The 15,196-nt window shown below is 56.1% G+C and overlaps 1 protein-coding gene across 5 annotated transcripts in view; it reads left to right on the forward strand.

The window, feature by feature from the left end:
• Positions 1-15,196, forward strand: part of ABLIM2 (actin binding LIM protein family member 2) — a 151,236-nt gene that overhangs the window by 121,603 nt on the left and 14,437 nt on the right. For 3 of the 5 annotated variants that reach the window (XM_032633652.1, XM_032633647.1, XM_032633648.1), the window contains 4 exons: positions 7,514-7,575; positions 13,060-13,114; positions 14,485-14,492; positions 14,699-14,779. In XM_032633652.1, the coding sequence (XP_032489543.1) occupies positions 7,514-7,575; positions 13,060-13,114; positions 14,485-14,492; positions 14,699-14,779 (206 nt within the window). The remainder of the gene's footprint in view (positions 1-7,513; positions 7,576-13,059; positions 13,115-14,484; positions 14,493-14,698; positions 14,780-15,196) is intronic. The other 2 variants (XM_032633649.1, XM_032633651.1) reach the window with 1 other exon arrangement.

Consider the following 15,196-nt stretch of genomic DNA (forward strand, 5'->3'; position numbering starts at 1 on the left):
CCCTGGTCTAGACCCTGTGGACCGGCCTGCTGCTGCTATGGGTCCCACCTTCCTAACCCTTCACGTCCTGTCCTCCCTTCTGAGGTTCCCCACATCCCCTCCAGGTGGTCACAGGTGTGTTGAAGTAAGACAAAGCCCCAGGCCAGCTGGAGACCCTTCCCTGAGGGCTCAGTGACCCGTGGAAAGGACCCCACCCTGCCAAAGGGAATAAGGCCCTCCCTCAGATCCCAGCACGTGAGGGGAATTAGGGTGGGCTTGGAGGTCGGGCTGAGGAAAGCTCCGCATTAGAGACCAAGGCAGTGCAGATGGTTGGTCCCGTGGGGACCACTGCACGCCCACCCTGCCTGTGGTTTTGCGGTTTTACGTCACCCTCTGTGTGTCTGTCCCCATGGAGTCCCGTCCCCTTGTCTTCGCCTGCTGCCCACCCAGTCCAGGCCTGGTCTGGGACTGGGATCCGAGATTGCTTCCTGGGTCACCCACCCCCAGTGCCCACCAGTGTGAAGCTCGGGAGACAGCACCTCTGTTCCACTTTTCCTTCCCTGCTTGCAGGAGGAAAGCGGGTTTGAGGCCTGGCCAGAAGTGGCTTTCCTCACCCCCTGTTAAGTCCTCTGGAGTTTCCAGGCAAGAAAAAGTCATTCTCACATTTCTTAGTCCACGGCTGAAAGAGAGAGACCTGATTCGTTGTCTGCCAACTCCATGAGAATTTTTGGGGGGTTGGCCGTCCTCAGTCTGGGCATTGGGACCTGAGGACCCCAGGGGCAGGATCCATAAGCACCACACTGACGGGACCTCAGTCCTGGCCCTCATTTTTGGACAAGCAAGAGAAGGCCCAGAGACAGGGTGTGACCACTGAACAGGTCCTGGGGCCAGAGCAGAGGCCAAACAGACAGCACCCCAGACCCAGGAGCTGACGGTCCAGAGGAGGCGGGGACACAGACAGAAAGCACGTTAGAAAGTAAGGCCTATGGCGCGTGCAGGTCGGGGGGCCAGGTGCTGCCGATGGCTCGGGGAAGGGAGATGCTAAGTGAGCAGGCTCGAGGGCTGCAGGCTTGAAGGGGTAGGTGTGGGAGTGAGCCCTCCTGACAGAGGTGAAGCCTGGCTGCTGGGCTCTGCGGAAGGGCTGGAGCCTGGGATGCGCAGGGTCACAGAGGGCTTTATGGGCCTTGGGAGGGCTTGGCCTGGCCTCGGAGTGGAGGACGCACCTAGGGGTTCTCAGCAGAGCCGTGGCCGCCTCTGACTGAGGTTTCAGCTGGACTGTCGGGGCAGGAGGGGAATTGCCGTCATCCAGGCTGGGGGAGGGTTCTGGGGGAGGTAGTCTTTTGGGGGTGTCCTGGGGTGTTCTGAGCAGCAGTTTGGGAAACAGGAAGCCAGTGGGGAGGCGGGAGAGGGCAGCCAGAAACAGCTGGTCTGTGCGTGATGCTGGGAATTTTCCTCTCTGTCTGCTGGGGCCCGGGGTCGGTGCGCCAGGGCCGTGAGCAGGAGATGAGGTGATGTGTTTTATGTGTTCAGACACGGACGGACAACTTTGCAGAGGATAGACTGGAGGCTGCTGGGCTGGGGCTCAAGGGACTGGGGTGTCCAGATAAGCCATGGGGAGGCCCCCCTGAACAGTCTAAACAGCAGGACTGGTGCAAGCAGTCGAGGAGGGGTGGGGCGGGGGGCGCGGAATCAGGAATGACCGGGGCGTCCTGGCGCAGGTGGGTGGAGGTACCTCTGTTCGCAGCTGGGCAGGAACAAGGTGGGTTCTTCATGTTGAGGCCCAGGGATGAGAGAGCCTGGGCCAGCAGAGGGGGCGGGGGAAGGCTGGGAGGGAGAGGCCCGAGGGAGCTGGAGGGCTTGCGTCCGGCACCTGGCATCCAGCAGGTGGCTGGGACTCCCCTGGGGCAGAGCCCGCTGAGGAGGGCATGGCCTGCCTGGCCTCCAGCTGGAGGGACAGAGTACCCTCTGCCCCCTGCTCACGTTCGGCCCCAGCAAGAGCAGTGAGGGTTCCAGACGTCAGGGAGGGGACCTCGGCCCAGGAGAAGCCACCTCCAGGTGCGAGAGGGGGGCACCAGGACAGAGCCCTCTGCCGTTCCCTGGGGGCTGGCTGGGACTCTTCGCTTTTAGCAAAGGTCCCTGTGCCCCCCGTGATGGGCAGGCTTGCCCCCAGCTGGGGAACTGGACAGGGTGTGGCCTCAGATTTGTGGAGAGAGGCGCAGGCAGTGCCTGAGACCCTCAGGTGTCCGGGGGAAGGAGCCCACGTCCCAAGTCACAGCTCTCAGGGCCTCCTCTGTCCCCCTACACACAACTCTGCCCAGGTCTTGAGATGTTCCCACCCACCTGGGAGCTTTGTTTCCCTTCCCCCGACCCCCGCCGGGAGCACCTTATCTATGACCCTGTGTGTCCTTTTCTCCCCTGAGGACTGTTAGCTCCTGGGGAGCAGGGTCCAGATGGGCCCCCCGTGCCTCCCCCTGTGCCCACAGCAGCCCCCCAGTGAGTGCCCACGGGGTGGTGGGTGCCCAGGTCTTCCCTCCTTCGTGGGCCCCAGTGTGGTGGGGGCTGGGGGGGGGCGACAGAGTGCATGAGATCACGTGAGGGGTCAGCAGAGATGGCTAGATGCGGGTGCGATCCCGCTGGGTTGAATCCTAGCCTCTCACTTGCTATGTGACCTTGGGTACGAGAGCAAACTTCTCTGAGTTTGGAATTGCCTCATCTGTAAAAGTGGGGATGTTCCAGTCCTCCTGGCAGGCGGCACCCGGGTTTCGGGGCTCAAACGTGGGCATCCTATGGGCTGAGCCCCGGGGTGTCACATAGAGCTGGTCAGATCCACAAGCCAGCCATGGTGAGTGGACCCCTCTCGCTTGCTTCTGAAGTCTGAAGCTCAGACGGCCCAAGGGGCCTCCTGTTCATGTTCCTAGGGGCTGAAGGGGGTCCCAGCCCCTCCTTCCTCAGACGGGGTTGCCGAGGCTCAGAGAGGGGACCCGAACCTGCACAGGGCCACGCAGCTGCAAGCTTACATATTCGCACATCAGTGAACTGAAAACCGTTCACCATCCCGGTGAAACTGACAAAGATCTGCCCAGAGAAATGGCTTCCTGACCGTTGTCCACAAAGCATCCTGGATGCTCTGATGAGCCGTGTGCCTGTAGCTGCACCTGGAATAGTCATCCACCTGCAAGGGGCCTCTCCTTGCCCATCCGTCCAGTGGTTCCTCTAACCTCTGACAAGCCAGCCCAGAAGATGGACAGACGCAAGGAGACCCAAGATCAATCCCAGCAGAATGCTGAGGGCAAGGTTGCCATGGGTGGGCTTCTGGAAGGAGGTGACGGGGAGACTAGTTAGGCTGAGCTTGGACATGGGGCGTGGGCAGGTGTCCAGTGGTTACAGGGCCTGATACAACTCGGGGTCACGAGTACCCAGCTGCCACCTGTCCAGGTCTGGCACACCTGCCTTCTCCCTGTGTGCCTTCTCTCTCTAATATACACACAGCACACACTCTTAAGGCCAGCCAATGCCACAGGCCAGGCAGGTCCCTAGAAGACTCCCACGCCTGCAAACCCTCACCAAGGCTGGAGCAGTAACCAGGGTTACTGGTTCCCGAAGCTAGGGTCCTGGGAGATTGTCTCATCCTCTTCGTGAGTAACAATTTGATATTATACAGGTCACTTAATTTCACTAGGCCTCAGCTTCCTGAAATGTAAAATGGGCTCATGTGTAATGCCTTGGCTTGTGACGGTCAAGAAAATCTCTGAGTACGTGAAGGGACCTTTTAAACGGGTGGTTCTCAATCTCGGCTGCACATGGGATCCTGGGACCTCAGAAATCTACTGATGGCTGGTCCCATCCCAAGAGAGGCCAATTCTAATGGGTCTTGATAGCATCCCAGGGATGTGATCTCTCCCTGCTCTTTCCCACTCAGTACAACTGAAAGGCCCAAGAACAGTAGGGCAGTAGACAATCACAGAACTCTGGAGGGTAGAGAGAGGAAGGTGGACTGGTCAGAGAACTGAGGACTTGAGGAAATATGCGGGACCAGTGTCTCTCACCTCCCATGCAGTGGACAAGGTGACCAAGTAGATGACTGCCCTCCCTGGTACCCAGCAGAAGGCCCACTGGCACCCAGCAGCCTAGAGAATAGGCCCAGGGAAACACTCTCCATCCATGGCTGGTGTCTCCCACCCCCACCTCGGGGTACGGGGCAACCAGGGAAGCACCTTTCACCCCAGGTTGCTACCAGAAACACCAGGTGGACGGAGCAGACCAGAAGAGCACTTTAACTAAACTGACTTCGGACTCACAGCCCATAATAAGCCATGCCCCACATGTTAAACCTAAGCACAGGGACAGCCTGCTGACATGGAAAACTTAGCTAGGATCCAGGTCTCCCAACATAACATCCGAATGTCCAGGATGCAGTGGAAAATCACTCATCACACCAAGAACCGTGAAGGTAACTATTTGAATGTGAAAAGGCAATCAACACATCCTAACACGGAAAAGGATCAGATATTGGAATTATCCTGAGAAGGATTTTTAAGGCAGTCATCGCAAAACTGCTTCAACAAACAATTGCAAATACTCTTGAAACAAATGAAAAAGGAAAAAAGAAAATCTCACAGAAGAAATACAAGTTATAATAAAAAGAATCCAATGGAAATTATGGGAAAGAAAAATAAAATAACCAAGATTCAAAAATTCACTGGATGGGTTCAATAACAGAATAGTGGGATTTGTCAGAGGAGAGAATCGGTGAACTTGAAGATAGAACTACAGAAATTATCCAACTTAAACAGCAGAGAGAAAATAGCAGAAAAGAATGGACAGAGCCTCAGAGACCTGTCAGACAACACTTGTATCACTGGAGTCCCAGAAAGAAGAGAATGGGTCTGAAAAATATTCAAAGAAATAACGCCTGAAAACTTAACAAATTTGGCAAAAGCCATAAACTTCACACGCTCAAGAAACTGAGTGAACCCCAAGTAGAATAAGTTCAAAGTAATCCACACCAAAACACACCATAATTAAACTTACAAAAACTAAAGACAGAAAAAAATAATACTGAAAACAGCCTGAGAGAAAAGACATATTATACTCCCTACCGGGGACACCAACGCAAATGACAGCCAACTTCTCCCCAGAAACCGTGGAGGCCAGAGGAAGATGGCACGTATTTAACGTGCAGAAAGACATTTGCTGTGGATGTGAATTCTATCTCGGATGGAAATATCCTTCAGGAATGAATGGAAAATGGAGGCATTCTCAGACAAAGGAAAACTAAGACAAGTTTTCACTCGCAGACGTACTTGGCTCAAAGCAGTTCTCCAAACAGAAAGGAAGTGATAAGAGAGCTCGGAAATTCAGAAAGGAAGAACATCAAAACAGGTTAAAATAGGGGTCAGTATAACAGACTGTCCTTCTTGTGATGAGTTTCTTAAATCATTGATGATCGAAGCAAAAATTGTTACATCATCCGATTTGGAAACTCAAGGCAGGTAGAAGAAAGAGCGAAGACAGTCATAGTTGATGAGTGAGGAAGATGAAGTGGCCTGAGTGGAAGTAAGGTCTCTACACCTACTGTGAGACCAGAGGCCGGCAGCCTGAGCACTGGGGATTTTAGAAGCTGGCTAGGTGATTGCAGTGCATCCGGGTAGAGAACCGCTGGTTTAGAGCAGGTAAGGCTGGAGGTGAGGGCATAGTTGTTCTCGGGGCCCTAAGGGTTTCCAAGCCTTAGTGTGTATCAAAATGCCCTGGAGGGCTTGAAAAACACAGACCGCTGGACCCCAGCCCCAGAATTCTGAGTCTGTAGGTCTGGGGTGGGTCCCGAGAATTTGCCTTTGTAGCAAGCTCCCAGGCGTGGCTGGTGAGCTTATTATTGGAGACGCCACTTTGAGAAGACTACGCTGGCATCCCCGACTGATCAGGAGCTCCTGGGTCTCAGCTGAGGGTCACTTAGATCCTCAGCCCGACAGCCTCACATGCCCAAGTGTGCCTGGCTCTGGGTGTAAATTGGGAAGCAGGTGTGTCCTGGAGGGACCTCAGGACTGTAAGTCAGGAGGCCCTTGTCTTGTGTTCCAGGGCTGGGTGACCTTGGGCAGGTCCCTCTGTGTCCCCGGGCCTCAGTTCCCCTTCTGTGAAATGGGAGGAGCTGGCTAGGTCACTTACCTGGCGGAGCCCAGGGCAACCAGGAGGGGCGAGGGATGCCCGGCAGGCCTGGCCCGAGCGTCTGGCCCCGCTACTCTCCCTCCAGCTCCGCTCTCCTCTGTTTCATGTATTGGAGTTTTCACATCGATTTCCTGTGACAAGAGGGCTCCTTGGCTAAAACCAGTTTGAGAACCCTGCCCTTGATGTCGTGAAAGGCCCTTCCTGACACATCTGGAACCTTCCCACAGACTACCCTGGGACAAACAAGTCCCCGAGGCAGGTCCCCAGCTGAGGCCTTTCCTACGGGTGTGACCTGTACAGAACGTCTTCTCTGACCCTCCACCCCACAAGACAGGCGCCTGGATCGACCAGCATTCTGTGCTCAGAAGCGGGCCTCCCTGGAGTGGGCGGGTGGGTGGACGGACAGGCAGTTCTGTGCACGGCGCCCGTCTCACCTTTGGAGGCTCAGTCCTCCGGTTTACAGCCTCGTGAACACAGAGGGGTGGGACCCGCCGACAGCTCTGAGCCCTCGCGGGCAGCCTGGTGGCTCCCAGGAGCCAGTGCTATTGCCTGAGCTGTGGGGCACAGGGACCCCCAGATGCAGCAGACATGGCCCCTGCTTTGTACGGGCCCACAGGCTACGGAAAGACAGTTCAGGCAGCCGGGAAAGGCCTCCTAAGGGTGCTTCTGAGGGTGGTGGAGGTCCCCTGCCCCTCCAGGGGGCCCAGGCTGTGCCCCTTGGCCTCCCTTCTGGGGCACATCCCACACAGACTTCTGAGCCAGGAGTTTCCGCTCTGCTCTCTCCAGACGTGGCATTGAAGCGGTTCACTGGGAGGTCTCAAAGTCCTGGGCTCCCCAGAGCAGCCAGGGATGTGGTCAATGGAGGGAGACCAGGTGTGGGGTTCCCACAGGGAATCCAGGGCCCAGTGTCTCAGACTGGCCCTTTGAGAAGCTAGAAATTAGGATTTTAATGTGAAATCCCCCAACTGCAGACAGCTCAAGGGTTTTGATAAAGTAGTCTGCAGGCCGCCTCTGGTGGTGCTGGGCCTCCGCTGGCCGCCTCTGGTACAGGTTAGCACAGCCCTACCCTGCATGGGGGCCCCTTCCTCCCTCTGCCCCCCGCTCTCCTGGTCAGCCAGGTGAGGAGCTTGGCCCGGTGATAGAGGCTTCCAGAGAATGCAGGTGCCTGCCAGGCCGGGTCGGGCTCCGTGACGTTCCTGGTGTCATGGGCGGGCTCCGGGACGTCCCCCACTTCCTGGCTTCATCCTCAGTCAGTGCCCTGGGGATAGAGGTCTCGAATGAGGCAGGTGGGATTTTCAGGGCCATCCCATGTCACCTGCGCAGCCCCGCCGACCTGGCTGCATGCGTGACAGCTGTGCTGTGTCTGTTTCAGGGTTCCCCTATTCCAAGTCTGACCCTGTCCCAGGACATGGCAAGAATGGCTTGGACCACCGGGTAGGTACTCGGCCCCGCACGCCCTCCCCAGCACATGCGTACTAACGGCCACCGTGAGCTAGGGTGGCTCCCACAGCTTGGTGACCACACGGCCAGGAGGACGGGCCCTGGGGACCCTGCTCACCCACCCACGTCTGCCTGCTGCTCTACCCAGGGCCAGACCACCACCCGGCAACACCCCTCTTCCCCTCTGCTCCCAGCCCCCAGCCCCCAGGGAGACCTCAGTGTCGGGGGGCAGGGGCAGCGGGGCCACCCAGAGGAATCAGACCCTCTTTAAGGCCCTCCTGACCGTCCTTCTCCTGTGACCTAGAGCCTAATAAGGATCTTAAAGGATGGAGGGGTTTCGTGAGCCATGTGGGCCCAGAATCCACTTCCTTCCCTGGAGCGCCCTTCCTCCCCAGCCCCCAGTGTTAGTACCATCACTATGGTTACCACTGATGATGCCCTTAGCACTGTGACCGTTACGGGGGCCACACCGAGGGGCCAGCTTTCTCTGCCCACTCCCAGCCGAAGGCTGCTTTGACTGCCCCCTTCCCAGCTGTCTGAATCCGGGGACATGACAACGTGAGCCCAGACAGCGTGGTGCCTGACTTGTCCCCCGCAGCTGGGCCCTCGTGTTTGTCCCTCTCCCCACAGCTTTGCTAGGTCTCCAGTGAGGACCCCTCAGGTGGAGCAGGCGTGATGACACCAGACCCCCCGCCAACCCCCCGACACACACACACACACACACACACACCACACACACACACATACACACCACACATACACATACACACACACCACACACACCACACACACACACCACACACACACATACACACACACCACACACACACCACACACACATACACACACACACACACACACACACACACAGCCCCAGGAGACGTGCTACCATTGAGGCAGCCTTTTCCCGGTCAGAGAAAGTTTGTCCACAAACCGAGGCCATTCACCCCCCAAGAGAAGCCACTCAGACCTCAGTCCCCGTGTGTTGCCCTGGGGCAGTCCCAGCAACAAGTGTGTAACGCAGGGGACAGCGACCCCTCAGGCAGACCTCAAATCCAGGGTCGAGGCCATGGGGCACATCCAAGAACAGGGACGCCACCACGGAAGCTGCGGGTGTCCTCGGGCCTTTCTGTCATTCTCGAGCTCTGTGGGCCCTGCTGCTGTGTGTGTCCGGGGCCCAGGTGCTTCTGCATGGTTTGCTCGAGGGAACCCCGCCCATCCCACTAACCAGTCCCCCCGCCCCCCCGCCGTTTATTCAGAATGGGCCGAGCTGGAATGGCACGTAGCGTGCTTCTCTGAATTCCCTTGTAAGGAAGGATGCAGGGGACATGAGAAAGCAGGAGTCCACAGCGCCGGGGAACGTAGATCCTTGGGCTCAGCATGAGGGTCCGGAGGGCAGTAGCACCAGTCAGAACGTTCTCTGTTCACCCGGCACGGCTGTGCTCTGACTCCGGGGCCGTGAGTGCCGAGGTCACGGACTGGGCCATGTCCATGCCGAGGCGTTCCACCCCCCAAGCCAAGTCCTGGGGTTTCTATCAAAATGTGGGAGACAAGAGCCTGAACGTCAGCACTTCCAGGCTTGCGTCATTGGGGGCGGGGTTATGCATCCTCTAGGGAGAGTCCCTTCTTGGTTGCCAGGCTGGAAGGACGTGGGTCGATGGCTCCCAGCACCTGTGAGGAAGGCGTGGCCTCCGGAGGCTCCACCCCCAAGGTGTCTGGGAGCAGCCTATCCAGACACTCTGGCGGGGACACCATCTTCAGGCCTCTCCTAGAGCTGAGAGCAGACTCTAAGCTTTCCAGAGTCGAGAGCTGAACCCTCTGGGAATGTTTCCCCTGCTGGCCTCAGGGTGGGGAGCAGAGTGTTAGAAAGCCTGTGAGTGAGGCCTTCTGCACATCTTGGGGAGTCGATAAAGATGGAGTTCATCACCACATGAGGGTTTTTAGCGTTCCACATTACAACATCCAGGAGATGGATGAAAGTTATTGCTGACTTTTTCGGAGGATTCTTTTTTCCCTACTCATGTTCTTTCCTATTTTTTTTTCTTCACTCTTTCTAAGACTCTAATGTAATCGTACGCCTGCTTCTCAGCTGAGAAGCCAGGTGATTTGAGGACCAGTCTTTTACAGCTCAGCCATGTCAGATGAAGTTGTTTCTGAAAGGATTCCAGGTGACCTAAAGTAAAAGCCCAGATGCAGAGTGACCAAAAACCCAGTAACACCAAATCCCAAAGGAGAGGAAAAGAAAGCAGTAGGAGAACATTACATCAGAGACACACAGAACACTGTATGGGAAAAACCACCGACGCTTAGCTGTGAGCTTCCTGAGCGTGACCGGTTGTGTAGTTCTCTTATTGTCAAATGGAAGGAAGGAAGTCAGTAAATCAGGGGAGGCAGAGATGTGCCTGGTTCTTGTTCTGGAAGGGATTTGTCACAAGGGGCCAGCACCATATGTCCCAAAGCTTGTTAAAATGTCCTGATAACTAGCCCGCCACAGAGCCTGACGCATGGTAGATAGTCACACCTCTCTGTAGAATAAATAGGGAAACAGCCACCTACTAAAGGCTTTCCTGTGGATGAGACAGCATTGGTTCCAACAGGTGCCACCCGGTCTGCTATTAAGAGACTGACCGCTGGTCACCGACAGATCCACACGGTAGCCCCTTGGAAGGAGTCCCATTTTGAAAAACCCTGATGCTAAATAAGAACAGACTGAATTTTCCTACTAAATGACAAAAACTGTCAGGTTAGATTTTTTTTTAAATAAAAGAAGAAAAGCATGTATCATCATGAGATGAACACAAATTATTTTTTAATGGATTAGAAGTCAAAGGATGGGAAAGAGATACCAAAATCACAAGTAGAAGGGAAGCATGAGTGGCAGTATTAATGTCAGATAAGGTAGAAGTTAAGGTTAAGATGAATTAGTAGAATTTGTGGTAAAAAGAAAGAACACTAGCTCGTGATGACACAAGTTATAAAGCAGTTAACGGCATTCATAAATTTAAACTTGCCAAGCAACGTGGCAATGCCAGAGACCTTGATAAAACGCAAGTATGGTAGGTCATTTGAACATGGCTCTTTTGAAATCAGACATGGATCTAGTGAAGGAGAAAAAAAGTATGGAGATCAACTTAATAGTGCAAACAGCGAACTTAATCTAATAGGCATATGAAAAAAATTCGTATATTTTGAATCGGGTTTTCACATATCCATAAAACATTAATAGAAAGGTTCCTGTGTGTCACTACAAAGAAGACCTTAACAAATTTTAAAAGTCGGATATGCTGGAAAGAGCACATGCGTTATCATCAGGCAGCCCCGAGTTCAAATCCAAGCTCTGCCACTTCCTGGGTGTGTGTTTGGGCAAAAGTTACTTAAATTCTATGAGTCTCTATTTCCTAGTCTTTAAAAAAAGTATCCTTACCTCTTAAGGTTATTGCCAGGACACATAACGTTATAATTGTGAAATCTTCTAAGTTCTACAGCGTAGTTCCCAAACGAATAGTTATTATGAAAGCTAGTCTCTACTCCTTCTTACTTCCACCTCAGTGGCTAGTGAGTAAAATGGCACACTCCAGTTTGAGCTTTAGCAAGAAAAGAACAATGGTGAGATGGCCACGATTTCCTTCTCACCGTTATCAATCCCAGTATAATTTTTGAAAAGTAAAATGCACGGGTTAAATTTTTTACAGTTGCATATATTAGCTGTGTGACCTTGGGCAAGTTGCTTCACGTCTCTGAGCCTCGGCTATTAAATGGTGATAATGCTCACCACTTGGCATTTAGAAGGCCAGGAGTAGAGAGCTCTTTCCCTGCTCTGGACTGACACGGTGAGCCCCCCCGCTCCACCCGGGGGACGCCCCACCATCCCTCCTGAGAGCCTCTGTCTAGTCTCAGAGCCTGGCGGACCAGAGGAAGCCGGTTCTGCTGCCCGGAGGTGGGTTTCCAACTGCCCAAGGTGGTGGCGGTGGCCGTGGAGATTACAGCCTGTGATGCAGGGAAGCGGGCACTAGGGGGCGGCATTTCTCTTTCGTATCGCAGCCGGGCCAGGTGGGAGGCAGGTTTGCCTTGCTTTATGCAGGAGCGTCCCTAACCAGGCAGGTGCACGGGGTGTCCTTGTCAGTGGCCTGAAAAAATGTCTGCAAATATTGCTCTTGAAAACTCCCAAGGGGAATCATTCAGTCAAGTGGAGGAGGTGCAGGGTCACGGAGAGTCACCGGTGGGTGAGGGGCTGCCGGGCTCTGGTCCCAGTGCTGGGACTAAGGTGAGGCATTCAGGGCACTTACCAAAGGACTCAGTAATCAAGGTAAACAAGGTAATACAATGTTTTGAAAAATCCAAATTAATGAAAAAAATCCATGATGGACAAAGTATCCGAAATGTAGAGACCAGCTCCAACCCTCCCCTTAGGTGCTTACCCGCCTCGCCGCCCTCGTCCCGGCGTCTCTGGGCCTCAGTTTCCCCTGTTCAGGATGAAGGACTTTGGACTCGGTGCTTTCGGAGGCCTCGTCCTGCCCCCGCGCTCGCTAGGACTCTGACCAGCTCCTGGCTTATCACCTCCTGCAGTAAATTAGCGCTGAAAGCTCTCTCCCTGTAATACAACCCAAGGGTGAGGAATATAATCCCTTCTTTAACTGCAGAGCTCTCTCCATGGAAATTTAACCCCTGTGCCCAGTTCCAGAAGCGCTGGCCAAGACCCCTGACCCCGTGTCAGACTCTGTACCAGGTGCCAGGGATACGGGCACAAATAAAACATTGTTCTCCACCGTGGGCAGCGGATGCAGGGCCAAGACAGAGTCGGACAGGAGAGGGACTGACTGACCCTGCGGGGCCTCAGCACCGGCATAGTGGGGCAGGAACCCTCTGTCGAGGTTTGCAGGATGACTTTTTCAGGTGGGCAGAGGGAAAGAGAATTCCAGACAGCAGAGTTGGCTGCTGGTGCCATGGACAGGTGAGGGAGGCACCTGAGACAGGTGGCCGGGTCCATGCCCCCTCCAAATACCATCCCTGGACCTCATCAGCCATCACAGCCACAGTGATTGTATGGGGTGCAATCCGTACGGGGTGCTCACGACACTAGGGGTCTGTGCTGGGGACATTACAGACACCGGCCACCTGAGTCCCTGGGGACAGTGCGTCTGGAGGGAGCAGAGCCGTAGCCCTAGTGAGCCGCCCTCCGGGTCCAGGCCAGCTGCGGGCCGAGGGGCCGGGCGCCCTGGAGCTGTCATCACAACGGGAAGGAGCTGGCTGGACAGGCAGGGGCAGCTCAGGCCTGAAGGTGGCGGGAGGTATGTGAGCAAACCCGCCGCGTGGGAAGCCGGCAGCCCCGACGAGTGTGGGCGGCCACACGGCCCTTCCAGAGCCCGGCCTCAGTGGTCACCGTGGGCTGACCCTCCTCCCCGGCCAGGCCGCCAGGAGCCCGGCGACAGCCTGTGCCCTGCAACCTGCCCCCTGCCGCCCTCTCTCTTTCTCTTCCAGAATGCCAATCTGGCCCCTTGTGGAGCAGACCTGGATGCCAGCTGGGGCACGCGAGGTACAGGAAGCGGGGACCCCGTGGGTCTCTGGCTGGGGCAGGGGTCGCTAACAGGTTTCCACGAGTTTCGTTCTGAAACCACCCCCGACCAGGGCCGCTGGCAGAAGGCTCTGAGCATCGTGGAGTCGGGGAGCCTGGGGCAGTCATGTCCCTGCCTCTTCCGGTCAAGGACTGGTTTACCTCCATTCTAAAGTTGCCGGCGATGTTCCCTCTCCTCTCCCCTCCCTCCGGTGCTCCCCATCTCCTAACTCAGAGGCTTCTCCATTTCCTGACCCAGGTGTTCACCTCTTGAGCACTGCCAACCCCCCCCCCCCCCCACCGACTTACTTGTCACTCCGGGTCACCTGGGGAGAGATCTGTGTTTGAATGTCCGTCCCACGCCAGGGCTGAGGCCAACCCACACCTACTGTTAAATTCTATAGCAATAAAGGAGGCAGAGACACAGTGAAAAGCCTGCGGGTCTGAAGTTGGGTCAGATGCTGCCCCAGCCCTGCTCTCCGTGTGGCCTCCCAGGGCTTCACACCAGCAGGGTGGCCTGCAGGGAGGTTGGTGTTACTAGAGAGACCCGGTCACGTGGCAGGCGCCTGCCCAAGGGCTCTGCCAGCTCTGAGCCGCCGGGCCCCGCGATGCCCACTCGTGATCGTCACCCGAGGGTGACCGGAGCCTGCTCTCTTGGGCTGCTTCGCGCTGGATGTGGGAGTGGAGGGAGCTCTAAGTGGCCTCCAGGGCCCCGGGCTCAGAGCCGGGGCGGCCGGGACCCTGCATGGCACATGGGGAAATTCAAGGGCCGGCCCCCCGGTGCCCAGCCCCTCGCCAGGGTCTCCCTCCCGAGACAGGCTTGCCTGTGGCCGAGATCCAGAGATGCTGCCCTGTGGGTTCTGCGTGCTCACGGAGGCCTCCCATCCGTACGACTTTAATTTTTAACAAGCCGCTTTTAGTCTGGAAGGAAAACCTTTTTAAAAAGCTAGCATGCGGAGCTCTGTATTGAAAAGGAGGAGCTAAAGGGTCACGAAGGGAAAACAGTAAGAGGCAGGGGGGTTCGACCCCAGCAAGGCTGCCTGTCTCCACGGGGGTAAACCGAGGCAGGCCCGGACCACCAGGGAGACAGCAGCACAGCTGAGGGAGAACACAGTGCCGCGTCTGGCTCCCAGTCTGGCCTGCAGCCTCCCGACCATGCCTGCTGCTCTGGCTTCCCGCCGGAGATCCCAGAGCCCGTCCCCCCGCAGCTCGGAGGATGCCGCGGGAGGGGATGGAGACCGCGAGGCCCGGCCCACCGCAGGGTGGGGGTCCTGGACGGGCTTGCTTCCACCTTTGGGCCGAGCTCGTTCGTGTTCTAACCCGGCCCCTGTGGTCTCTGCTTTCTCTTACAGAATACAAGGTAAGAGGGGCCGCCCGCTCCCGCGCTGACCTCCAGCTGCCGAGCTGCACCTGCCCAGGTTAAAAGTTCCTTTTGTGCTTTCCCTGTGAAATGTGTGTGTCAGATGCAGACGCAAGTATGTACCTCTACGCTGGCCTCGGGCTCGGCTCTTCTGTCCCCGCACATGCTTACTTCCCGGGTGAACCCGGACTTTCTTCTCCCCGCAGATCTATCCTTATGACGCCCTCATCGTCACAAACCGAATCCGCGTGAAGCTGCCCAAAGACGTGGACCGGACGAGACTGGAGGTGAGAGGGGCCCCCAGGGGTGGAGGGTCACGTCTGCCGAGCGAGTCTCTGCAGCTGCCTTGACACCCACAAAGTCGAAGTTCGTCGCCCCCCAGGTCCCCGTGGTGACCGCGCAGTGCCCGGCGATGAGCTTGGAGTCAGGTCCCTCGTTGTTTCAAAGACCGGAGAACGTGGTCATGTACCCAACAAAGGTGGCTGTGCAAAGGGGGAAGCCTTCGTCACTGTGCTTATTAACTGGGTAACATTCGCCTCTTCCCTGAGCGCTGATATTCAGAAAATCGGCCCAATTCATGGCTTCTCGTTTGACCACACTCACCCCGGTCTTGAATAATACTGAGCTCTGGGAGCAAGTGTATGTTTACAAGACCCGCAGGTCAAGGGCACAGACATCTGTTGACCGAGCCCCACCATGAGCCA

Source organism: Phocoena sinus, chromosome 5 (genome assembly GCF_008692025.1).
Source record: "Phocoena sinus isolate mPhoSin1 chromosome 5, mPhoSin1.pri, whole genome shotgun sequence".
Lineage (NCBI taxonomy): Eukaryota > Metazoa > Chordata > Mammalia > Artiodactyla > Phocoenidae > Phocoena > Phocoena sinus.